This window comes from Musca autumnalis, unplaced genomic scaffold (genome assembly GCF_047663935.1).
Source record: "Musca autumnalis isolate F117 unplaced genomic scaffold, ASM4766393v1 scaffold_1, whole genome shotgun sequence".
NCBI classification, from domain to species: domain Eukaryota; kingdom Metazoa; phylum Arthropoda; class Insecta; order Diptera; family Muscidae; genus Musca; species Musca autumnalis.
Genome location: NW_027411644.1, coordinates 101,701,898 through 101,729,840, shown reverse-complemented (window position 1 = coordinate 101,729,840; position 27,943 = coordinate 101,701,898). Strand labels below are relative to the sequence as shown.

The 27,943-nt window shown below is 36.0% G+C and overlaps 1 protein-coding gene across 1 annotated transcript; it reads left to right on the top strand.

Moving 5' to 3' along the window:
* The first annotated feature begins 1,989 nt into the window (after positions 1-1,989).
* On the top strand, positions 1,990-9,838 carry LOC141403753 (uncharacterized). The gene is made up of 3 exons (XM_073986665.1): positions 1,990-2,221; positions 8,655-9,145; positions 9,212-9,838. Exons 1-3 carry the CDS (start codon positions 2,026-2,028, stop codon positions 9,767-9,769), a joined length of 1,245 nt encoding a protein of 414 aa, XP_073842766.1. The 5' UTR covers positions 1,990-2,025; the 3' UTR covers positions 9,770-9,838.
* The last annotated feature ends 18,105 nt before the right edge of the window (positions 9,839-27,943 follow it).

The window sequence follows — 27,943 nt, the reverse complement described above, 5'->3', positions numbered from 1 at the left end:
ATTGGCTGAAATTTGGTATATAGTCTTCGTTGGAGGTATAACACTTTCCACCAGATCCCATGTAATGGTACCACCCAATTCAAGATTTTTTGAAGATTTGGAATGCATATAAAAATGTAGGTTTTAGTCTATCCCCCATAGACCGTTATTGCGTAATTTTTTGTTATTTCTGAAGTGGATGTAACTTAGTATTTCGGAATCTCAATGGGTAGAAAACTTCCATACACAAAATTCTTAGTATAGAGTGATTATCATCAGTTAAGATATTATTCACCTCCAAGGAATTATACTTAACGTAGAGAGAGCCCCTGTGGGAAATGTCAATAGTTAATCTATACTGACTTACTACTGACATTGTCAATAGTACTACTGACAAACTATAGACAACTCATGTAATTTCCTATAGACATTTTCTCCACAATCTTCTCTGAAGGTTCCACAAAATATTTAATTGTCGAAGTTTCACCACAAATGTTGTCAGCCGCCTCCGAATTTGTATTTTGATGACGATTTATCTATTTTTTCATTTGTCTTTTATACTTTATTTTGCTCATACTTGTTGTTATAAAAATTTTATAACTTAAGTTTACTCACTCGTTAAATTCACGATATTTAATTGATTTTTTACAAAAACAGCTTTTCGTAAACGCCAAAAATATTATTCACCTTAATTGTTTGGTGAATAATATTTTTGGCGTTTACGAAAAGCTGTTTTTGTAAAAAATCAATTAAATATAAATCAATTAAAATAAAACGAAAAACGAAAAAGCTTCTTTGCAGTAACTTTCAATGTAAAAATTATATTTTTAATGCCTCCAAATTGGTTTATTTTGCGTTTTCAAATCCATCAGATAGTAAAAGAACACATATAATAATGACCCTAATTGTTTGCAATAGGCTTGATGTCGTCGGGAACTCGAAATCACAACCAACGTTGTTAAAAGTCTCGTCGTAATGATAATGTCATTGCAAAGTGTTGGTGAAAATGACATGCAAAAGCATTGGTGCAAATGACATGCCAAAGAATTGGTCAAAATGACAAGTCAAAGCATTGGTGTAAATGACATGCTTTGGATCCAAAAATGAATAGCATCTTTTGGGGTCCACGCTCATATAAAATTCATCGATGAAGATGCTAAAAAGGTGACATGCCAGATCACTTGCACCCATGATTGAATGTCATCTTTGGCATCGAACATTTTGCTGGGAGTAGACAAAGTGGTGACATGTCGACACATGACCCCATGCTTCCTACAGGGAGCTTAGTATTTACTAATTGTTCATGCTTTCTTCAATACAGTGGTGGTGGAGGGTATAAAAAGTTCGGCCCGACCGAACTTAACACCGATCTTGTTAATTTATATTTTAGAGGTTTATACGGACACCGAAATAGGATATATTAGAATTGCTCCCAAATTTTTTAATTTTTTTTAATTTCCGCGAAAATAAAAACAAATTTTAGAAATTTTTGTTGTATCTACGGATGGATGTCAAATGTTCTTACTGATATACATATATTTTCTCAATACAACAAATAAGAAATTTTAAAATATGTGTATTTTTTATAAGTGAATAAAAACCGCTCTAACTTTTGCGCGTATCAGCCAATTTTGTGAACGCGAACAGATTTGAAATGAGAATTTTTTTTAACACTCCCTTCATATTTGAAGGGGCCGATATCCAATTGAATTCTTAGTTATAATGTTAGAAACTACGAGTCATCTCAATGTGTATGTACTTATTTATGTTTATCATGAAAATATGCTATCTCACATTCCCACTATATTGTGATATCGCTGATAAACCATATACATATGTATGTATGTTTTGATTTGAAAATATTTATTATCTAAAATTTGTTGACAGCAAACAAAAAAACATCTGATAAATTTTGGTTACTTCATAATTTTATGTTATAACGAAATTGATTAGAAGAAACAAAAATCGATTTAGTTACTTAGCCGTAATCAATAGCCACAGCTAGTATTTGGACACGATAGGTAAAGCGCGGTCGATGCTTCTAAAATGACGGATCAAAATAAAGTAAATCACACAATTTCAATACCCTCATGGATTGAAAAATCTTTATTTGAAAATGTTTTGAAGGAAAAAGTTGACAATTTTCGTTGTATTACAAAATTCGATGTTAAACCAGGATCAACAGCGGGAGAAAATTATGCTACTGTTATTCTCCGTATTGATGTGGATATTGAATTACAAGGTAAACATTTGTGTGTGATAAGACATTTGTGTGTGATAAGAAAAAATAAAAAAATGATTTTAAAATCATCATAGTATTAGCGTCGCATCGCTACAGTGAAATACTGAAATTTATTCTAATGCAAGTAAAAAATCTCATACATCGTACATACATAAACTAAACTTAACTCTTAAAGGGAATAACTGATTTGATACGAACTTTGTACATCGCATTATTATTATCGGTCTACCCCTGTCCACATCCGATATGTCTGAAGAGCCTTTACCGAAGGCGAAACATGCATGTCACATAGTGTTGGGTGTGTGGGTTCGAATAGTCAGCTTTCCTTTTTCACTTGCATTATTGATCATTAATTTCGATTCCAACGAGAAATTAATTAAAAAAATATCTACTTTTGTTCCAACAATTAATTTGTTTTGTTCAAGCCTTGCAATTTCAAATCCAAAAATTCCATATTTTGTTCCAAACGTACAAAACAAAAACAATTTACGAAATTCCTCAATACTGTAAAAATCATTGACCTATACCTATGGTAGGAACTATCATAACCTAGAATTTTTACAAAAACTATTGTCAGTCCAGAAAAGCTTTTACTGAATTTTTCGATTTGATCGTATATAATTCTCATATACACTTTCCACATAACTTTGGTATAAACGTCACGTATAATATCATGAGTATTGACAAACAAAACACATGGCCAGGTTTAACTAAAAAGGCAACAAATTGAATGAAGAAACATAACTACTCTATTGCGCCCATCCTCCAAGCACCTACCCCAACATAAGGAATACCCGAATACCATAAAACAATAACAATTATCAAAAGAAAACACAAATTACGACCAAAAACACTTCTCAGATTGTGTGGTGTTAACTCAACTATCAAAACACAAAGAATGAGAAAGAAGAAACAAATAAATACAAGAATCTCATGGTTGTACAATGTACATACACAAGAAAAAAGAACAAAACTAAAATAAGAAAACAATGAAAAGAGGAACTCTGACAAACAAAACAACTCACCAAAATTGTTTTTTTTTTTCAAAACGGCATCGAATACAGAGAGAAGAGAATAAAATTGTCGAAGAAAATTATTGTTGGATATTACAAAAACAATTGTTGCAATTAACAAAAACGATTGTTGGAGTCAAAATACTACATACGGAATCTAACAATATCTTATCAATACATATTTTGCCCTTCGAATATTGTTGGATCAATCATATTTTTTCTCTGCGTGATTGCATACAATAATTTTGGAGAAGACCACAATTCGAATCGATTACAGCATTTAGATCTTATCAAATGAATATCCTTCAAGAATGCATCCAATAAAAATTTAAACTAAAACAACAAGGAAATGGCTTGAAAAAGTTTATTCTTTGACGTGGCCCACTAAAAATTAAAATTATGTGAAGTTACACCGACTTCGAATTCCAAAAAAAAAAAAAAAACATTAATTATCGAGAGGACTAAAATGTATTTTAGGTGAATTTAGAATGGACATGCAGTTTGATAAAAATTATCGAGAATTACGAATAATCGGGTTACGAATTATCGCTATTCCACTATATTTCCAACATTAAATAACTATAAGGCAAATAATATATGTCTTATACATGAAAATGCAAATACGTGTATTTCCGGGAGTTTCAAAAAAAATTCCCGGGAAATCCCGTCCAAAAAATGTCGGGAATTACAAAATAAGCAGAAATTTCGCGCGACATGCCCTTGTTAAAATAATAGGTGGGAAAGGAGGTTTGAAATGAGGATTTTTGCTGGGTACAATCATGCGTATAAATTACGATCACAATGCCGTCTGGCTATTTCTGACGCTGGGGAGGAGAAAAACCTCAAGAGTCTTTGACAGACATCCTTGTCTGGCTTCAGTAGCGGGACCACCCGACCCATTTTTCAGACTTCGGGAACGATGTGGGTGGCTAGCGACAAGTTAAAAACTTTGGTGAATACTCGACTCCCAGCTCATCCAACTGTTTCCATCCATCCATTGTGAATTGCGGCGGTTCATCAGCGACTAGAAGATATGTGGTGCGGCCTAGAGCTCTTCTCTTCGCACTGCCACTACCGGAATACTCGACAAGCTGACTATTGATATAACTTGTGTACCTCTTCGAATCAGGCAGCGTAACGTCGTCAAACGTGACTGAGGTTTTATCTTCCTTCTTTCCAGGGTTCGAGACTGACATTACCGTTGTCCACAATTCACTTATTCCGACTCCAATGTTGCAACTCTTCAGTTGATTTAACCAATTGTTCCACTTATGTTTACCGACCAACCTATTAATTTTCACTGTCAGCACCCTGACTCTGGGGTTGGTACGACGAAACTCATCACGCTCATTTGCTAATTCCGTCGTCTCTGCCGCGAAATTTGGTCTCTCTTCGTGTATTCGACCAACAGGTACAGTGACTGTCACTGAAAATGATGCAACCTGAAATAAAAAGTTTAAACGTTAATAACTTGGAAACGAGTTGAGTTTTTGTAACAAATCAAAAAACAATTTTGTAGGCTGAAAAGTTGTCTTTAAGATGGCATACAAAAATATTCCATTTACGGTACTGTTATACTAAAATTTTCCCAAAACATAAAAAGTGACCATATTTTAATTGAGCATTAAAAATGATGCACCACAATAATCGATTAATAATTTCCAAATGTTTCGCTTTTTATGCCATTTTAGTAATCAAAATGGTGGAATAATTGGTTCCACAATCGTATTCAGTAGCGTTGTCATTGATTCCGACAGAAAAATGATGATCCTGACGTAATTTTGGCATAATTGTAATTAGTGTCCCTTTGTAGTCAATTTGGCTAGAAATTTTTAGTTTTTGAAGTTGTTTTCCAAAAATTGACTCTGAAAAAACATTAAGATTTATGTCCAGAGTACGTTCAAACTATCTAATGACGGCCTTTTATGGCGTTGCCCTGATAGCGGTAAAAATCAGGGCATAGGGCAAAATTTGTTGCACTTTTCTTTGTAAATAGTTTTCAGAAATATTGTTTACAATGTCTTGACCATGTTTGCTTTTATAAAAACAAAAATTTTAACACCCTTTGTTGCCATTTTATACCATAAAAAAGCTATAACAAATGTCAATATATTAATATTATGAAATATGTAAGAGGTGGGGCGCCTTCCCATCACAGGGGTGTAGCGGGTAAATGTTAGAAATTGGTCATGTTTAACTTAAATTCTTTATGCCACCTTATAACGTGAAGTTAAAATCATACATATATTATCCTAAACATATCTTATTTTAGAAGTATTATCATTTTTGTACCTACATTCAATGTACCTACTTCAATTAAGTACTAGAATCTGGTTCTGATTGTGAATTTTTGAGTCGTTTTTCGCATAATGTTGATATTTAAGGAACAAGTATGGTAAATTAAAGTTTTACAGTCCGTATTGATCCATATCGTTGGCGAAGCTGTCCCATGGGTGGGGAGGCTTGGCCACTTTTTAGACATTTTGTAAATTCTCAAAAATAATATTTTAAAAACAAAATTATAACCATTTATATATCAGAACTTATAGACTTTAACTGTGTCGATATGAGAATGATGATGTCTCGGAAAGTAATTTCCGAACATCAGAAGGGTTGGTAAGATCTCTGAAGCGGAGACTTGAGAACTCTCTGAAACTGGGCCAATTATTGATGAAAGTACGGCGCACAGTGTTGCCGCTTCCATACAAAAGTGGACAAAAATAGAAGGAGTTGACCTAGGTTAATGAATTTTTGCACAAGTACTTATAAGGGCATAGGAATGAAAAATTTCAACTTTGGTCCATATCGGTTCAGATTTGGATATAGCCCCCATATATATCTTTCCCCGATTTTGCTATAACTCGGTCAATTTTGATCGAATAGCCTTCAAATTTAATATGTAGTATTTTCTTAGGCCCATGAGTAGCTCTACCGATTCTCACAAAAATCGCATCAGATTTGGATATAGCCCCCATATATATCTTTCCCCGATTTTGCTATAAGTCGGTCAATTTTAATCGAATAGCCTTCAAATTTTATATGTGATATTTTCTTATGCCCCCGAGTAGTTCCACCATTTGGATATAGCTCCCATATATATCTTTCCCCGATTTTGCTATAAATCTCTCAATTTTTGATGAATAGCCTTCAAATTTAACATGGTATGTTTCCTCAGGCCACTGTTCAGTCTCACCGATTTTGATTTGATTTCGCAAAAATCGGTACAGATTAGGAATTAGGCTCTATATATATCTTTCACCGATTTTGATATAAATCGATAAATTTTTGAAACATAGCCTTCAAATTTAACATGGGACGTTTTCTTAAGGTCTTTTCCAGTTTCACCGATTTTGACAAAAATCGGTTTAGATTTGGATATCGCTCTCATATATATTTTCACTAAACACGCAATGTATGTGAGATATTGATTAAATAAGAAAATATGACGTAATTATCCGTAATTGAGTGACATCGGGCGAAATTATATATCGAAGCCATATTAAAACCTGACCCGATATGGACCAGAGTTGATTTTTTTCATTCATGTTTCCTCATAAGTACTTGTGCAAACATTCATCAACCAAGGTCAAAGGTAAAACTAAACAGGGGCCTGAGGAACATCCCATGTTAAATTTGAAGGCTATTCGTCAAAAATTGAGCGAATTATAGCAAAATCGTGGGAAGATATATATGGGGGCTATATCCAAATCTGAACCGATTATTACGAAAATCGGTGAAACTATTCAGGGGCCTAAGAAAATATCGCACATAAAATTTGAAGGCTATTCGACTAAAATTGACCGAGTTATAGCAAAATCGGTGATAGATATATATGGGGGCTATATCCAAATCTGAACCGATTTTTGTGAAAATCGGTGTAGCTATTCAGGGGCCTAAGAAAATAACACGTACTAAATTCGATCAAAATTGAACAAGTTGTAGCTAAATCGGAAAAAGATATATATGGGGGTTATATAAAATCTGAACAGATATATCTCAGAAGGTTGCAGGGATGGGCAGAAAATTTTTGCACATTTTTATTTGGAAGAGATGTCCAATTAACGGAAAACAAGAGCCGAGGTGGCAATAGGTGGCAATCAAAAGATCTGTTCTACTAAATAATAAGAATTTGAATTTTTTTTATCAAATTTAAATTTTAATTTCTTGATAACGGTACATTGCCCATGTGCAGTTGATGTCAACTTTTTGTACTAACATTTTATATTTATAGCCCACCCATCAAATCCCCATCCAAAACATCTAATTTTATCAACAAACTTTTCAGAAAATTTTATTTTAAAAATTGTCTAATTTTCATATGATTACCGCTTTAGATTACCTGGGAAATATTTTTCATATTTCAAGGGCTATAACTTCATTATGGATGCACATATCGACAAAATTCTTTCAGATTCTTTCAGTTGTATGGGATGTGTTTACTGTAAAAAAAATCATAAACATATGTAAAAGTTAACATCACAATTTTTGATTTTTGTCCACGCGGCAACACTGTGCGGCGTTCAGAGGTGATGAAATCGGGCGATCTGCTGATGGAGACAATTATGAGGAGATGATCTGATCCAAGAGAAACGACGTGTTGCCAGGTAATATCATTTGTCAGACCAGGTGACACGATGGTTATTTCTGGCGAACTGTGACACTATCCGCTAATTTTGGTAGGGGAGTCCTCATTGAACGTGGAAAACGTGGAGCCATCAATCTAATCCGCCAGTACTATACAGTCGTTTCTGAGGACCGAATGCAACAACTCATGATGTGCATTAAAGCCCCCAAAGACCAGACGGTTATGACCTTCCAAAACTGGACTAATGTTGGGCCTATACCTGGAGCATAGCTATTTATCGGCTGGATGTATGCGTTCAGCAACTCTACTTCGGCAGTTCCACACCCATACATTTCTTGTACGGGTTATTAGAGCCAGACTCAAGTAAGATAGAACTGTATTGTATAGACTTGTTCAATAGCAAAGCTAATGCCTCACCTACACTTCTGATGCAATCCTTCCTAAGTACGTTGTAACCATCACAACGCTGTATGCTGCAGTTGTTGTTGGTTTCCTGCACGGCCGCGACCCTGATATTCTTCCGACTCATAAAATCCACTATTTCCTTGAGTCCATTGAAATTAAATTGCCAAAAGGAGGCATATTCAGGGATTGGAACAGCAACGGCTGGTGTAAAGTGTTGCGTGTGCGGTTGCTGTTGGGGAACTGCGGGGGAGTCGCATATTCAGATGACGACGACTCACTGAGAGCTGTGCTCGTGCAGTATGCATTAACGTTGTACCTGTCGTATGTGCACATGAGACTTCTAGGCGTGGTGTTATAAAAATTGATCATTATTGTTCTTTGATATTTAGATAAGCTTGCAATAAATATCTTCACCCTACTTTCCTTTCAGATGGATCCTCGAAATCTTTATCGTATATGTTGAAAACTGGTCACGAAAGTGAAATGTTAAAGCAAATGATGGGTTCCCACGATATGTTTTCCATTGAAAAAGGTATGTACGACAATATTGTGCCGGCGTTTGAAAAACTTTACGCTGATGCTGGTGTGCAAGTTAAATTTGGACCCTGCAGTTATGTTCTGTCCACTAAGGAACCTTATATACTACTGGAAAATCTAAGTCCTCGAGGTTTTAAAAATGCCAATCGTTTAGAGGGTTTGGATCAAAAACATGTCGAATGCGTTCTCAAGAAATTGGCTCAATGGCATGCAGCCTCGGCGGTGTATTATGAGAAAAATGGTCCCTTTGAAGAACAATACAGGAATGGTTTCTATAAGGAAGAGATGAAACCAATGATGAAAGTTGTAAATGAACAAATAACCAAAGTATTTCAAGAGTGTGCAAAAACCTATACAAATTATGAAGAGTATGCTAAATATTTGGTAAGTAAGCATACACATACATATATAAATCATATGTACCTCTATGTAATTTTTATTCATTTGCAGATCCCTCCAGAAGACCCCATCGATTTGGTCTATCGTCTAGCCAAACCCAATCCCAATGAATTTAATGTCCTCAATCATGGCGATTGTTGGAGTAACAATGTCATGTTCCAGTATGATGCCTTTGGCACCATCAAGGAAACCTATTTAATTGACTATCAATTACCGAAATATGGTACACCTGCCCAAGATCTTTACTATTTCCTGTTATCCTCCACTAAATATGAATTGAAATTGGCAAAATTTGATTATTTCATTAAATTCTATCACGACAATTTAAGTCATCATTTGAAAATACTTAACTATGCCAAGCCCATTCCAACATTAAGGGATATTCATATATTGCTATATAAGTACGGATTCTTTGGTTTTCAAACGGCAGTGGGTGTAATGGCCATAGTTTTATTGGATCCAACTGAGAAAGCGAACTTGGAAAACTTTTTGGGTGAAGACAGTGATGCTGGTGATTTTAAAAAGCTTATGTTCAGCAGCGATCGATATCGAAAACACATTGAAGCCATACTTCCCTGGTTGAATAATCGCGGAGCTTTTAGGTTCTAGTTGAAGACATCAATACTGATTGTAAATATTTTATTAAAAAATAAATAAATAAAGAAATTATTTTTAAAATAATCATTGAAGTCAAATTTTTTTTCGGCAAAAACTTAAAGAATTGTTTGTCCTAGACCTGCGGTAGGCTCAGTCACTGCCAGCTTCGACGTAAGAACCCACAAACCATAAGTGAAACACGAGTGCTTGCGATTTCATTTGGTAATCGGATAGTTGTTGTCGGCTCAACGACAATCAGGTTTTTGTAGTCAACTCGATAGTGATCGGGTTGATATGTTGGGCTCTATGGTGATGGGTTGTTGATGGTCGGCTCGATAAGTGGGTGGTTGAGGTTGGCTCGAAGGTAATCGGGTGTGCTTGTCGACTCTGAAGCAATGCCGTTCTTTGGTATTGTTGAAGTTACGAAGTTTTCCGGCAATTCGCACACACACGACCCGAACGCAAAGAAAGAGCACACAAAAGAGAGCAAAGGTTTTGATTTGTATTTGTTTTGCAGCATGCGTACATACAACCTTACTAACACACTTTCAAGCGATTCCAATATGTAGAATTTTGTGTGCCCTCTTCTTGGTCGGCAGTGCTCTGAAGTATTCGGATGATGTCGTCTTGGTGACAATCGCGTTGTTGATGAGCTCTGATGTATTCAAGTGCTGTCGGGGTAGAGTTCGGTTAATAAGAGCTGGCTATGAGCGTTGAGCGGGTTATGCGGATCGAGCATTCTAAGAGGGTGGAGCGTGCTAAGCGCCAGGAGATTGATAAGAGTTGGCAGGTAATAGTGAGCCCGCAAAGCTCTGCTGATTAGTACCAATTATCGACGAGCCACACGTTTAGCTTACTCGTCCTTTGTCGGCGGTATTCGAAAACTTCGACGAGGAAAACAAGAGTATATATTCGATTCCTCTGCACCCAAATACAAAAAGTCTGCAAGTTGAACCGGCTGCGTCCATAAAGAACCAGTGAGTGGGGTTAGCTGGGCAGCTGAACAAATGCAGGGTGTCGTGTGGTCCCAATCCACATGCAGGGCATGTGTTGGGTATTGTGAATTGAGGTGGCTGCATCGTCCGGATCTTAACTGGGATAAAACCACTGGTATATGCTGCTGGTGTTCTTCTCCTGCGATGGATGGAAGATGGTTTCCGAATATGGCATTCACACTATACCATTGTACTGCCAGCGCAACTGCATCAGCATAAATGCTATTCAAACATGCCTGATAGGATCGTTAATCTAGAGGTTCTCGTTTATACCTTTGGACCTCTCTCTCCAGATCATGAAGATCTCTCCTAGCGTGCCTGGGTGGGGAAAGCCTGTCCAGTAGATCGTGGCGGGGATGCTCACGACGGTAACTACCAAGCAAGTACTGCATCAACAACGTCTTGTGGTACCCGTAAAATCGTCGTCTTCTCATAAAGATGGTCCATTGGTGTCATGAAGAGGCACCCTGTTATAATTCCCAAGGCTGCATTCTGGCAGGTTTGAATATTCACACATTGCATAGGGCTAACACTTGCATACCACACTGACTCCGCATAGCTTACCACAGACTAGTCTATTGCTTGATAAGAGGTCGACAAGGTGGGAGCCTCATTTCAGCCGTCCAAGTGGTGAACAGTGTGGCAGTTAAGATAGCGGAGGATATTTTCATATTCCTCAGGTAGTTAAGCTATGTAGTCATTTAACCTATAACATACTCGTTTGTAATAGACGACACCAAGATCGTACAATCATCCGCATCTATTACGATCTCTATGTCGCCTGGAGAGTGTGGAACTTCAGAAAGCTAGAGGTTAAACAGTTCCGAAAATACCACCCCGCCTTGGGAACTCCCTATTTCGCTCTACAGGGTTTCGACTTCTTATTTCTGAATTCTACAAACGACCGGCGTCCACCCGTTCCAAACACGACTATATCCTCGAACAGCATGGCATGATTGACGTATCGAAAGCATTCGATTGGTCAATCATAGCATAACTATTCGGTCGCAAGGCTTGCTCTGGTTCAGACTTCAAGAGTAAGCTCGGCGGCTGCTACAGTGATGATATCCCGGAAAGTTCTCTCAGCTACTCGAGGATCTGAGCGAATGGACAGTTCTCTGAAGCGATGATTAGTAAATAATCTGAACCCTTGCCAATCAGCTTTTCCATGGTTCAGAAAATTATGAAGTCGAGTGGTTTGTTTACGGAGACGATAACTGGAAGATGGTCTGAGCCAAAGGAACTGACGGGTTGCCAGAATACGTCATTTATCATACCTGGAGCCATAATGGTTATATCTGGCGAGCTGTGGCAATCTCCTCTAATCCTCGTCTTCATTCACCTTGCAAAATGAGGATTTTTTAATTTGCTCGGTCGGCGCTGTACCCATCTGTTATTGTCTAGGACGGAATGCCAAAGCTCGTTATGAGCACTGAAATCCACTGGCGCCACACGGTCATTGCCCTGCAATAACCAACTTATGTCAGGCATATAACGCAAGACACAGTATGTATATATTCAGCAACTCTTCCTCGACAGGTCCACACTTTACTGCTACCTATGGGTCTATGGGTCACTAGAGTCAAGCTCAAGCGAGATAGGTCTGTACTGGACCGACTGGTGTATAAGGAAGGCAAGTCCACCTTCTCCGCTTCATACACGATCCTTGCACAAAACGTTGCAACCATCGCAACGATGCAGGCTACTGGTGATGGTGAGGTATGTTTCCTGGATCGCTGCGACCATGACGTTCTTTCGACTCATTAGTCTACTATTTTTCTGACTTTATTGCGGAGACCGCAGCAATTGTATTGCAGGAATTATACATTTCCCCGGCGCTAAACAACAACATGATGTGTTAGATGCTGCGTTCGTTGTTGTTGGGGAGACTGCGGGTGTGTTTTGTATTCCGGTGACGAAGTTGGAGGCACGCTGCCCATGGTTGATGAATAATTCGAGTCAATCCGGTGCATAGAGGCGGCCGGCGTGGGATTGGTTGTATTCTCTTAATTTGATTTTGTAGTTTCCAGGAATACTGCTTCTTTCTTGTGTTTTAACACCTCCTGACCATATTCCTTTGTTACGTGTTTCCCCAGTAACTCAGGGTGTCAGCAGATTTCCGTTCTCGAAGGGGTCGACATTCTTAAAATGACTTTAGTGCCTGCGTTAATAATACCCTCAATCTTTAGACTAGCAAGAGTGTATACATTTTCATACTGCCAAAATGTGCCTCATCGAAATAATGGTTTTAGACGCCAAGTATGTGTTGACGAAGTTCGAACTCCCTCTGTCTGGCTGGAGCGCACGATAATAATCTACTGATTAACCGACAGGGTCCAAAATTTGGTAAAGTGAAGTTTAACGGCTGCTCTCGAATAGCTTTGATTTTTTGGAACAATTTGTATTCACTATCCTCATTACGCCGGTACAACTTTTTTCATGGGCAAGTCCATACTTCCTTAGAAAATGGCCCGGAAGGTGTAAAAAAATCGATTCGCCCCAAAGTTTTTAGCCTAACCGTACTCAGGTCAGTTTGACATATGACCATGTGTTGGGTTGTTTACAGTGACTTGAAAAAATCACTTTGCAAAAAAATGGAATTAACTTGTAAACATTTTCGTCCGATATTTTTTCATAATTTTCGACGTGGATAATCACGGTAAGACTTCATCGATCAAACAAAATCTTTGTATGTCGATAAAGGACCATCCTATAGGACCTTGAAACACTCGCTAAAAACGAAGGTCGTGAGGGTCGTCCAAAAACGGCCGTTGTGCCAGAAAAAAATTAAGCCATGCGTGAACGGATAATCCAATATCGCCATGTTAAATATCGTGAGATAGAGACATCCTTGGGCGTTTATTCCACCAACTAACATTTGATATTGCATGACACTTGGAGGCAAAAATGGGGTTTTTCTCGTTAGATCCCGTGTTGATCGGTGTAAGATATTTCGAAAAAATACGATCGCGGTGCTTCGAAAGACGTTTATAAGATGGATCCTGGTGACGAATCAAAAGCGTTCAAAAACCATGTTGTGGAGATGTCACAATCAAGCCAATGTAAACAACCCAACACATGGTCGTATGTCAAACTGTCCTTAGTACGCTTAGGCTAAAAACTGTCAAACTTTCAAAAAAATGTCAAATTACACTTGGCGACAGTGCGAGTTGCCTAGGCAAGAAGGTTTTCGAGTGACCCTCGTAGTTGATCTACCCACCGATGTAAGTTTCAATTCACACAGGCTGAGGGTATATCTCTGTCGGCAACAATTATGGGATGTTTGTGGGATTGGTGAATATGAATATGGTTTATACCCATTCGCGTGCCCTAATACTACAATTTTCCGTCATTTTCACTCAACAAATTATGTTTTTGTTAAATAAAAACATTACTCATGGTAGAACAAGAAAAGGTAGCAGCAATGCCCAGCTGACTGAACTGGGATGTAATGTTAGTGTCAAATTCCATACGACATTTTATATGTATATTTATTTCTATGTTCGATGTATATTAGGGATATATATTTTTTTGAAGGACAAATTTATTCATCCGAAAAAAAAAACTATTTCCCATAAAGACTCCTTCATATCATTGACATGTAACCTCCTCCAGGTCCGAACGACATGCCGCACACTAAAACACCGCTTATAGAGGTGGTACAATATTTGTTAATATGTGTGATATTTTGTTAAACTTGAAAAGAATAAAGCCCTAATAAACATGTGCTTTTTTGTTTTCAAAAACAAACGATTGAAACAGCTTCTCTTTTTTGCAATGAATTACCAGCAATCCAAACATTTTTGCAAGAATTCTACTTTCTGCGAGAAATTATGCATTTAGTGGAATGATGTGGAAACATCAAAAGTGAAAATGTAACGAATTTTCATTCATGTTTTCCAAAATATTCAAACAAATGTGAGTCACATTATGTGACAAAATATGAGTTTTTTTAAATTCCAATAATTTATAGACATTTCCTTATTTTGTTTACATGTACGTTGACACTAACGTTTACAAACAAAAACAAATTTCTATGTGGTTGTTGTTGAGTTGTATTTGTTGTAGTATTTACTTTACCTGGTTTGTTCTACCATGAACATTACTTCTGAGACAACAACAAAAATTATATTTGTTATCAAAGATTTTGCATACAATAATTGATTATTTGACCGGCCGGTCGTATCGAAATCACATGTTTGTCCATAAAGATATCAAAAATAATCAATATTTTTGATAAAAAAAATGTTTTTGACTGCAATATTTCATAATAGTTGAGTTAAGAGTTCATTAAACATTTAAACATATATTATGTCTTGTTTATAGAAATCCGATAAGAATGTTATCCAATGTAGATTTTTTTTATTTGACAGATAACCATATGTGGTACCCACTGTGGTGCGATGGTGGGCAAACTGAAGGTCATGGTTCGATAAAAGAGACTTTCTTCATTGATTGATTTTGTAAATAGCGCCGAACTGCAACCTCTGTGTAATCGAAAATATGTACGACGTATCAAATATAAATCAACAGGAGACTTTAGGACTGAGCCAAACGGGAGAAGAAGTACATATCTTGCCTATATCACTTATCGCAAAGAATAGAGCACTGTCAGATTCACATTTAGGGGTCGATTATGGATAGCAACCCAACTCTAGTTGCGTTGCCGACAACAAATTCAACAATAGAAATTTCCATTTCCGCATCGAAATTCATACTGTTGAGTTGCTATCCATAATCGACCCCTTAAATTAGATCGTTTTTGCCTTTATACTTTATAGCTGATGACTTATGCGAGAACGCCAATCGCTTAAAGTGTCTCAGCATTAATTATCTACATTGTAGATTCTACAAATATTCTATTGGAATCATACCGCGTTTTATTGTATTTGCTCTGTTCGCCATCTACTCTGATTTAAATGACAACAAACTTAAGGTAAGGTCACATTAAGCACATATTTGCTCCGGCGACAGTGTGCGCCAGGGATGGAAAATTACAAATTTCAAAAAGTACTAAAATTATACTTTTTTATTGAAAAGATACTTTTTTTTGAGGAAAAATAATTTTTTTTATTCAGTAAAAACAACAACAAAGGCTTATATCTATGAAATGAAGTTTTTATACCTTTCTGGAAAGTATAATTAGCTTTAGCTGTGTTCCTTTACTTACCTGAGGTTACCATTTTTACCATTCGTTACCATTTTTAACCTGCAAAGCGTTCCTTAACCCCGAAAAGTGGCAAAACTGGAAGCAATTTTTAAGAGAGTGAGAGAGGAGAGAGAGCGAAAATGGCTTTCTCTTCTACCACAGGCTACCAGACAAATTTCTGCAGGTAAAAAATGGCAGAACTGATTTTTCGACTTTTGTTTGACGATTATTTCACAATGAAGAAGAAAATGGACGAAAAACAGAAGAAAAAGTCGAACGCTGACAAAACTAAATTAAAAACTGTGAAATAAAAGACGAAAATTGATTTTTTATGTGTCTTTTTGACATTGCTGCCAGATCTACCATTTTTCCGTTCCTTTACTTTTCTGGTAAAAATGTTCGTGAGAGAGCAATTTTGAGCAATTTCGACACTTTTCTCTTTTACCACTCTTACCATTAAAAAAGTAAAGGAACAAAGCTTTTGTCATTCCGTTTGTAACACATCGAAACATATCGGAGATCCTATAAACACATCGGAGATCCTATAAAGTAAAGGGTGTTTTTTTAAGCGCGATATAACTTGAAATTGTAAAAAATAACACAAAAAATTAAATTGTGAAAATTAATGCGTGAAAACCGCACCATACGGTGCATTTTTCTGGATGTAATGGAGTCTGTAGGGTCTCTTGTGGATTGGTCTCACTCCATATGCGGCAATTTTGCTTATTAACAAACCCGTTAAGCCAAAAATGCGCCTCATCGCTGAACGCCATAGAAATGACGAAGTCGTCTATAAGTTGCGCGAATCGACGACTGATTTTCAAAGTAAATTTGTATAATTTCGTTGCGTTGTTCAAGCGTGAGTCTATTCATGATGATTTGTCAGAGTATTCTGAAACAAATAAAAAAAGTTTCATCAAAATTTAATTTTTTGTGTTACTTTTTACAATTTAAAGTTCTATCTAGCTTAAAAAAACACCCTTTATATAACCATGTCCGTTTGTCTGTTGAAATCAAGATACTCGCAATATTTAATATAGAGCTTTTTAATTTGGTACAGAAGTTTCAATTACTCCTAGGATGTTTAGTATTGCAAATGGGTTCGATTGGTCCACGTTTTGATATAGACCCCATGCAACAATACCTCCTGCTTTTCGAAACTTTGAAGGTTTGAACCACATTATCATAAAAAAGTTGTCAGTGCAGGTCCACGTTATGATAAAGCACCCATACCACCCGATTTTCGGTATTTTAAAAGTTCTAGCCTCACTGTCCCATCAAAATTACTGAAATTAGGTATTTTGTATTTGATATGGGTATAAAACATTCCTATAGAAAATTGTGGACTTATATACACGTTTTAATATAGCCTATAGCTGGCAAACTATTAATAATCCGACTATCGTTTTGATCTCTATCGTAAAGCTTTATTTATAGTGAACTCTAAACAAGTTATTTTTAAACCATTCGAGACAGATAGCCCAAAACCATGTTTTGGTGGACGATGTAAATTTGTTTTACGTCAATAATCAACAAGTAAAAAGTCGTTAAGTTTGGCCGGGCCGAACTTTTTATACCCTCCACCATAAAAACCCCGAAGGACAGATGCGCCGAACTTCCGCGTTATGGCTTGATGAAGTTTTTGCAAGAGACCCTGTAAGCCATCATTAATTAGCTTTATATCTTTGTTTGTTGTTTTTGTAGAGCACTTAAGCAACAGTGAACAAATATATAACGCTAATTCCTGATGGCCCACAGGGTCTCTAACAAAAATTTCATCACGCCATAACGAGGAAGTTCGACTCACGGCGGATCTGTCCTTCGGGGTTCATAATATACTCACCAAGGCCTTTCTTCCCCAAGAGGAATTTTCGTACCCCAGACTTTCACCTCCATTTTGTTGCACAGTGTTTTCTAATCTAAAAAATTTCAGCTAGGTGAAAGGTACCACCTACGGGGCTATATCAAAGAGTCAACCTATCTTTACATTTTTTGGCGGAAAAGTTTTATAGCTGCAGGGAACTGCAAGAGTCAAATTGAGGGTAGTTTCATCAAAACAATGTAGACCCTCAAAAATGGACCCATGTTGACGAATTTAATGAAGAAATTTCGTGACCACTGAAAATTCCCGAAAATCGGGAGGTAAAGTTATATGGGGGAATATACCAAAACATGGACCTATATTGACGATTATTTTTGAATAGACAAAATTGTAGCTAAAATTCTCAAAATACCGATCATTACAGATAGTTCGGTTAAAAATTGCAGCTAAAATTCTCAAAATACCGAAAATCGGGAGATACCGTCATATGGGGGCTACACCAAAACATGGACCTATGTTGACGATGTATCGTTGGAGATGTTTTATGACCACTGAGAACCTCAAATGGCAAATTACAGCTAGTTCGGTTAAAAATTTTAGCTAAAATTCTCAAAATACCGAAAATCGGGAGGTACCGATATATGGGGGCTATACCAAAACATGGACCTATATTGACGATGTTTCGTGGAGATGTTTCATGACCACTAAGAACCTCAAATGTCAAATTACAGCTAGTTCGGTTAAAAATTGTAACTATAATGCTCAAAATACCGAAAATCGGGAGGTACGGTTATAAGGGGACCATACCAAACCATGGACCTATGTTGACGATGTTTGGTGGAGATGTTTCATGACCACAGAGAACCTCAAATGTCAAATTGCAGATAGTTCGGTTACAAATTGTGGCTAAAATTCTCAAAATACCGAAAATCGGGAGGTACCGTTATATGGGGGCTATACCAAAACTTGGACCTATGTTGACGATGTTTGGTGGAGATATTTCATGACCACTGAGAACTTCAAATGGCAAATTACAGCTAGTTCGGTTAAAAATTGTAGCTAAAATTCTCAAAATACCGAAAATCGGGAGGTACCGATATATGGGGGCTATACCAAAACATGGACCTATGTTGACGATGTTTCGTTGAGATGTTTCATGACCACTGAGAACCTCAAATGTCAAATTGCAGGTAGTTCGGTTAAAAATTGTGGCTAAAATTCTCAAAATACCGAAAAGCGTTATATGGGGACTATACCAAAACATGGACCTATGCCCATATCCTTTGGAATATAAGTTTGTTGATCACTAGGAACCCTAAGTGCCAAATTATAGCTAATTTGGTCTGCAAATGTGGCGAAGAACGTCAAAATACCTCAAATCCGGAGGTACCGTTATATGGGGGCTATACCAAAACGTGGACCGATATAGCCCATCTTCGAACTTGACCTGCCTATGGAAAAAAGACCCTCGGGTGCAAAATTTCAGCACTCTATCTCAATTATTGCGGACGCTAGAGTGATTACAACAGACGGACAGACGGACGGACAGACGGACATGGCTAGATCGTCTTAGAATTTTATCCTGATCAAGAATATATATACTTTATAGGGTCGCAAATGATTAGTTCGATGTGTTACAAACGGAATGACAAACTTAATATACCCTCCATACTATGGTGGAGGGTATAAAAACAGGTTTCAGATTGGAAGGTCCTATGATACCGCTCGATGCGAAGACTTTTAAATGATTAGTCTACGGTAACTTGGTATTTCGGATTCTCAATGAGTGAAAGAGCTCTACGAAGAAAATTATCAATATAGGTTTAAATGTTGATGTAATCCCAATATGAAGATACATACATCCAGATTTTTAAAATTTTTATATGTACAATGTACATATGTATACGTAAATTGGTAGGCATATAAAATGTTAATCTTGGAAGCAAAGTGTGAATTATGCATTTTTAGTTTCACATAAAATTGTTCAACGTGTGGGACTAGAGTCTGTGAAATGGTACTGAATTGCCCGCGGGGGTACTTCAGTACTTTTTATAGTGAAATGGTACTGAAAAAAGTACTATTGTACTGAATTTTCAATCGCTGGTGTGCACCTTCTGAGAGCAAGCGAGGTACACAGTGGTGGAATATATTTTTGCAACAAAATTGCATGTTAAAAAAATATCTTTAAAATATTTTTGTTTTTTAAGTGAAATTAGGTATTTTTTGCAATTATTTATAGTTTCATGCTTCAAAAATCAGAAAATAAAAAGTTTTGATTCAATATATAAAAAAAATATGAAAATACATAACATGCCTTAAAATTTAATGGTCAAAACATATGCAACTGAATCAAATCGCATGCAAAATTCGTCAATACTTTGTAAAATATCATTTTTTATATGATTCAAATCATTTGCGTTTGATTTTTCTTTTATTGGGAAGCCTGTGCCGGAAGTGTCTATATATTAAATGAGCGTGGAAAATCATAATCTGATAAGTTTTCTAAAAAATTTTAAGTTTATAAACCCCCGACTTTGCAATGATACTGCCCGTCATAACGTCAATAGATCAGTATTTCTCACCCCGATAATGGTCCAACCCCGACGCTCATATTTTTTCGAGACCCAGACTTCTGACTTTTGCTAATACACGATATAACTGCACTCTGGACTCTGAATTTTATTAAATCGAAAACCGAAATGTGAAGAAATTTCCATTATTTCCGAAGTTCCGAAATTCTACCCACTTTCTAACTTCCCAAAACAAACGCAAATGATTTGAATCATATAAAAAATGATATTTTACAAAATATTGACGATTTTTGTATGCGATTTGGTTCAGTTGCATATGTGTTGACCATTAAATTTTAAGGCGTGTAATGTATTTTTATATTTTTTCATAATTGTTGTTATTATCGAGTCAAAAGTTTTTATTTTCTTATTTTTGAAACACGAAACTATAAATTATTGTAAAAATACCTAATTTCACTTCCAAAAACGAATATTTTAAAGAAATTTTCCTAAAACGTGCAATTTTGTTGCAAATGTATTGGCCACCACGGTACATCGCTACAGACAAGTTGTGTTAAAAACCACCACAAATCTCTACTGACAAAGACCAAAAAACACTACGAAAATGTGTAAAAATGGCAGAAATTATAAATTGTTACACAGAAAGAGAGAAATTTAAAAATATCGCACATACGAGGGCTGAACGATAACTATCTCGCCTAACAATGAAAACGAAAATATTTACGGTTTTATTGTTTTCTTTAGTAGTCTTCAGCATGATTTATACACATTTTCGTGCGCTCAAACCTATTGGCGAAGCACTTTTTCCACTCGGATTGAGACACCTCCAAAATATGGTTTTTGAACGCTTTTACAGCATCTTCAGACGACAAAAATCGTTGACCCCGCCTTTTTTCTTGTTTATCAAATATTAGTTGGTGGAGAAAATGCCCAAAGATGCCTCTATCTCACGGTATATAATTCGGTGATATTGCATTATCCGTTCACGCACGGCATATTTCTTTTCTGGCACAACGGTAGATTTTGGGCGACCCTGACGACATTCGTTTTTTAGCGAGGGCAGGCCACGATTGAATTTCTTAAACCAGTTTTTCATAGTCCTATAGGATGGTCCTTTATCGACATACAACGATTTAATTTGATCGATGCATTCTTTTCGTAATTATTCACGTCGAAAGTTGTGAAACATTCTTGGACGATAATGTTTACGAGTAAATTCCATTTTTTTTTTGCAAAGTGATTTTTTGAGGTCACTGTAAACAACACATCACATGGTCGTACGACAGACTGTCCTGAGTACGTCTAGGCTAAAAACTGTCAACTTTCCAAAGAAATTTTCAAATGGCGCCTGGCAACACGCGATGTTGCCTAGGGCAGATGGTTTTCGTACAGCCCTCGTACATGTCTTATCAATTTCTTCAATAGAATATCCGATTCCCATGCTTTTCTATATTATTGAACACGATCTGCCGTCTTAATGTATGAACATTTTACTCGCTTCACAAGACACTACTTTTCGTTCGCCTTAACAGCCAACATCGCTACTGTAGCGATTTGAAGTAAACAGTTATTTTTGTACGTCAAAAATCACCACAAGTAGCGGGAAAACCACCAACTTGGCATCCCTGATTGAAATTTATGCTCACTTGCACTCAGCAAGCGCACGCTGACTGCCACTGGACCAAATATTTAAGCGGGGTACATACGATCAGTTTTGAATGTCAGTTTTACTCAAATAATCGGTTGCTTGCCAGTGTTCATTGTCGTCAGTCCTCAGGCAAACTCTAAATATTTTGTGGTTGCTGGACAGTTTGACATTTATCGATATTTCCGAAAAATCGACAGTCAAAACTGATCGTGTGTACCCCGCTTTACCTAATGTGATCTTATACTATGTTTACATTTACGAAATCCACTCGATTTCAACTGTCAATTCCATTGCTCAAACGTCAAATGAAATCCAATCGATTTCACATGAGTTTTTATTTGACGCATACACAAAGAAATTGACAGATGAAATCGAGTGGATTAATGTAAACATACATACATAGCCTTACCATTACTAAAGGCTTTAGTCTTATTTACTTTTGTTTTCATAATTCCCTACAGTCCACAAATGTTCGGCATGGCTGTAAAGGATAGAAAATATTGCAATATTTTAATTTAACAAAATAAAAAGGGTAGTGAACCAAATTATCTTTCATATACATATTTGTCAAAAATAAAAACAAATATTGGCAACAAACAATATTGATAACAATTTATTTTTCTTTTTTCTGCATAAAGAATTAAAAATGAATTTTATATCGTTTATACGTATAATTAAAATCCCGTTTAATAATAGTGATTCACTATACACAGTGTTTTATAGCAATTGTAAAATTTTGTTTTAGAAGAAAATTAATTAATTCTTAATTATACCTACAGGGTTTAAGCTTTAATGTAACTCATCAACAGCAGGTACTTCTAAAAACATAATCAACAATCTTTCTTAGGAAAAGGAAGTAGTAGAACACTACGAAACTGCCGGAAAAATAAGAAAATTAGTCAAGAATCACCCAAATGAGACTGCTTCGAGAATACTAAAAAGGGTGACCCAACAAAAAATGACTGTGGAGGCTGGTGTAGCTGCTTACAACTACATACTTAGTTATTATTTCCTTTAAAAATATTATTTAGATTTCATCTAGTTACCTTTAGCGACTTTTATATCTAACATCCCAGCAAACCAATCGTACTGAAATCATAACGAAATCGGAACAAAATTCGTACAATACGCCCGATTTCTGATCCGAAATCGTAACGATATCTTTACGAAAGTTGTTTGAAGTGGTTGACATAATATCGGAAAGAAATGTCGGAGCAAAATCGGATGTATTTCGGTCAGAATTCGGAACGAAATCGGAAGAAAATCCTTGGGAAATTCGGAATGCGAATTTTTTCCTCCGAGTTTTCGTACAGATTTCTGAACGATTTCGGAATAATGTCGTATGAAAATCTGAGGTACCTTCCGAAGATTCGGTAAAGATTTCTAAACGATTTTGGAATAACGTTGTATGAATATTGAAGGAAAAAAAATTCTGACGCCTCTTTTTTATTGATCAATTCTTCTTTGTTAAGTTTTTTATTGGAAGATTGTAATTTCAAACGCATCTAATGATTTTCACTATTGCTATTATTTTGTAGTTATAGTAGAACAATGTAAACTTTGTGTACGAATATGTTGAGTCTATCAGCATTAGGTTGAATTTTTATATTGCATTTTTATTTAAAATATTTAAAAATTGTGTATGCAAATTTTAAGACCAAGCATGTTGTTTTTTGATAACAAACTAAATGTTGCTTGTTAGATATATACAAAAGGTGGTTGTTGTGCGAAGTGAAATTTGTTTCCGACATATCGATCCGAATTTGTACCGAAATCGGAAGAAAAACAGTAGCATATTCGAAGGGAAATTAACTTCCGACATTCTCTCCGAAATCGGAACGAAATCTGAACAAATTCCCCTACAAAAAATCGTTTAGAAATCGGAACGAGATCTGAACGATTTTGATTCCGAAATTGTTCCAAAGTGTCGGATATCAGACATTTGGTTTGCTGGGATGTTTTATAAAACATGCGTCATTTAAGTTGTCAATTCCATAAAACATCTGGCAAATAAATTATTTTTGTGCATTGTTGGATGACAAGAACATTTTTAGCAACAAGACCATCTTTTAGCCATTTGTCTCCTCACGCAAACATTGTATTCTTAAGAGGTTTGTTAACATTATCACACCCATTGGGTATTTATATTGGACTTGTTAGAGGATTTGGCAACCAGTTCGAACATAAGAAGACTTTGGGCGTGTATTTGATACTGGCGATTTTTCAAGGGCCAGACTAGCTAAAACTTCGATAATGAATTTCTAGATTTTAAATGCTGTCTTCTTCAAGGCTCAGAGTGGACAAGGATGCCAGCACCGACAGCGAAGATGTCATACATCCAATCAACAAAATTGAGAGAACTGAAGATACACAGAAAAAAATGTATCATCATTTGATAAACAATTTCAAATATCCAATAAAATTTTTAATGTTTTTTGCCGATAAACGATTTGTTACATTTACAAACGTGTTTATCAACCATGTTCCCAAAAAATCAACCATGTTCCCAAACAAGGTAAAGTAAATACTACAAAAATTCAACTCAACAACAACCACAAAGAAAATTGTGTTTGTTTGTATTATTAGTGTCACCGGTATATGTAAACAAAAGAACGAAATGTCTATGAATTATTGGAATTTAAAAAAAAACTAATATTTTTTCACGTTTCATTAAATATTTTGAAAGACATCAATGAAAATTCGTTAGGCCATGTTAGCTCGATTAATCCAATTAATTAATTGAAAATTCGTTACATTTTCAATTTGAATGTTTCCATATCATTCCACTAAATGGATAATTTCTCGCTGAAAGTAGAAATCTTGCAAAAATGTTCGGGATCGCTGGAAATTTATTGAAAAAGGAGAAGCTGTTTCAATCTTTTATTTTTGAACACGTTTCTCAGGGCTTTATTTTTCAAATTTAACAAAGTACCACACATATTAACAAATGTTATACCGCCTCTTTATATAGTGTTTTAGTTTGCAGCACGTCGTTCGGCCTTGGATGATGGTACATGTCCTTGATATGAATAAATCTTTAAGAGAAATTGTTTTTTTCGGAATGATATATATTTTCCCCAAAAAATATATATCCCTAATGTACAAATATATAAAATGTTTTACGGAATTTGTGCTAACGTAGGAAACAGGTAACCCTTTAGTTCCGTCCGTCTGATCGCACCGTAAAGGTTCCATTTATTGTCCAATTCAGTTGAACAATGGGGAAAATTTTTTGTTACATTTTTATACCCACCATCATAATATGGAGGGTATAATTATATGTATCATTCCGTTTGAAACATATCGTAATATTCATCGGAGACCATATAAAGTGTATATCTCCTTGATTAGCATACAATTTTAAGTCGATACGCACTGTCTTTTCGTCCATCCGTCTGTTGAACGCTCTCAATTTTTAAGATAGAGTGTTGTAATTTGGTACAGAAGTTTCTATTACTTCTACGATGTTTGGTATTGAAAACACACGGTGCTCTTGAATCAAATTTAAATGGAAAGTGCTTACACGTGGGAAGTTTTTGCGAATTCTGAAACTTCAATGTTCATAGATGAGAAAATTAAAAAAACAAAAAAAATCGCCGGAGCGCTTTTTAAATAAATCGCGATTCAAGTTGACATTTTTAGCGGTTGTTTAGGTTTCCACGATTTTTCTTAGAAACCGCAAGTTCTATCAAAATGAAGAAAATGTTGTAGCTATGAAAATTCTCTACAAGATTGCTCTTTGCGGTATTTTAGTAGGTTTTACCATTTTTGAGATATTGAAGTTCAAGTTGGGACAATGCACTGACTGTATCGCCCCCTTATAAAACAATGTCATGAAGGGTGCGCCTTAACTAACTTTTAATGAAAACCGCTTACACAGGGGAAGTTTTTGTGAATTCTGAAACAGCAATGTACATAGGTGAGAAAAATCCAAATACAAAAAAAAATCGCTGTCATAACTCACATTTTAGAGGTGTTTTTTAGATTTTCACGATTTTGCTTGGAAACCGCAAGTCCAATCGAAATGGAGCTAAAGAAAATGTTGTAGCTGTGAAAATTCTCTACAGGATTGTCGTTTATGATTTGTTCTTAGGCTATACCATTTTTGAGATAAAGAAGCTCAGTTTACATTTTTAGGTTTTTTTGTTAGGGTTTCGTGATTTTGCTTGAATACGGCAAGTCTTATCGGCATGGGACCTGAGAAAATCTTATATCTGTGAAAATTCTCTACAAGACCGACTTATGTAATTTTTCCTAGGTTGTACAATTTTTTTACATATACAAGTTTAAGTTTGGAAATTGCAGTCATGACATTGTTTTATAAGGAGACGATACAGAATTGAATTGAATTTGAATTGTCCCAATTTCAACTGCTATATCTCAAAAGTTGTAAAACGTACGAAAATATCATTAAGGTCAATCTTGTAGAGAATTTTCTTTATTCCCATTTTGATAGGACGTGCAGTTTCCAAGCAAAACCGCAAAAACTTAAACAACCTCTAAAATTTTCAACTTGAATCGTGATTTATTTAAAAAGCGCTCTGGCGATTTTTTTTTTTTTGTTTTTTTGTTCCATACGAAATTTGTCGGTATAGGTCCACGCCTTAATATAGCCCCTATAGAACGGTACCTCCCTATTTCCGTTATTTTGAAGGTTTTGACGTAATATTCCACCGAAATGGGTGAAATTTGGTATTTGGTCTTTATTTGGGGTATTAAACGTTCCATATGACGTCACAATTCTAAAGGTTTTGACGTCAGTATCTTACCAAAAGACTGAAATTTGTTATTTAGTCTCCAATGTGGTTATAAAATATTCCACAAGAGAATTATCAGTATAGGTCCCGGGTTCCTAACTACCGAACTTGCTGACATTTGGTATTTAGTCTTCTTCATAAACGAAAGGAAACTAATTGTTCCATTTTACACCAATACAACTCGTGGTGGAGGGTATAACAAGTTCGGCCTGGCCGAACTTAACGCCGTTTTTTTAAATAAATATTTATATGAAATTCTTCATAGAAAACATAATACTTCTTTATCATTGTGCGACACGACCAAAATTAAAAAAATACGAACAAACCATATTCTGACACCGCAGCATGATAGAAGAAAAATAAGAAGACACGTGTCCTGGCGTTATTCCCCATCACTTCCACTTTCGCGGTTATGGGCCCCAAAGGTTTGAGGCCTTGTTATCAAAAGGGATCATTTTGCCAGGCTCATATTTTCTAATTTTATTTTGCTGTCAGAGGCAAAGTTGTAGCTCTTGTCTTAAATAAAAGTATTTAAATATTTTTTATACCCTACACCACTATGTGGGGAGGGGTATTATAAGTTTGTTTTGGGAAAAATTCATGTAACACCGCGAAATATTCGTGGTATACCAATCTTCATATCTCGACGAGATAAAGCGATTTTGAGATGTGTGTCTGTCCGTCCGTCCGTCTGTCCATTATAAATTGTAAACACGCTCCAGGCCGCAACTATGGACCGATCGTCACGAAATTTTGCATGGAGGTCGGGTTCAGACCAGAATAGATCCCTATTCTTATTGGTGATGATCGTGAAATATTTAGCGGGTGAAATGGACCAAAAACATAATTTTTATCCGATTTTGTAGCTGCTCTGTTGGTCGCAATAATAGCCCGATCGAAATTCGAACAAGGTAACAGTATATGACAAAGAAGATGCTTGCAATTTGAGATGGTGATCGGATGATGTTTAGAGGGTTAAATGGACCATAACTTTTGTGTGAAAATTTTGAAAATTTTTTATATACCGGTTATATCTTTATTCCTGGAAGACACATTCCGCCCACGTAAATAATATTTGGAAGACCAACTGTTGCCCTTTCCATTGATGCCAATTATATTGATTTACGCGGTCAGATAACAGAGTTACAGCCTAATATATCCAGTTTTTTGCTTGAAGTGTAATCATAAGCACACTAGAGGTTGCAATTATAGCCCAATAGTCACGAAATTTTGCACGAGGTAAGGGTTTAGGTCAAAGAAGATGCCTACAATTTTGGATGACGA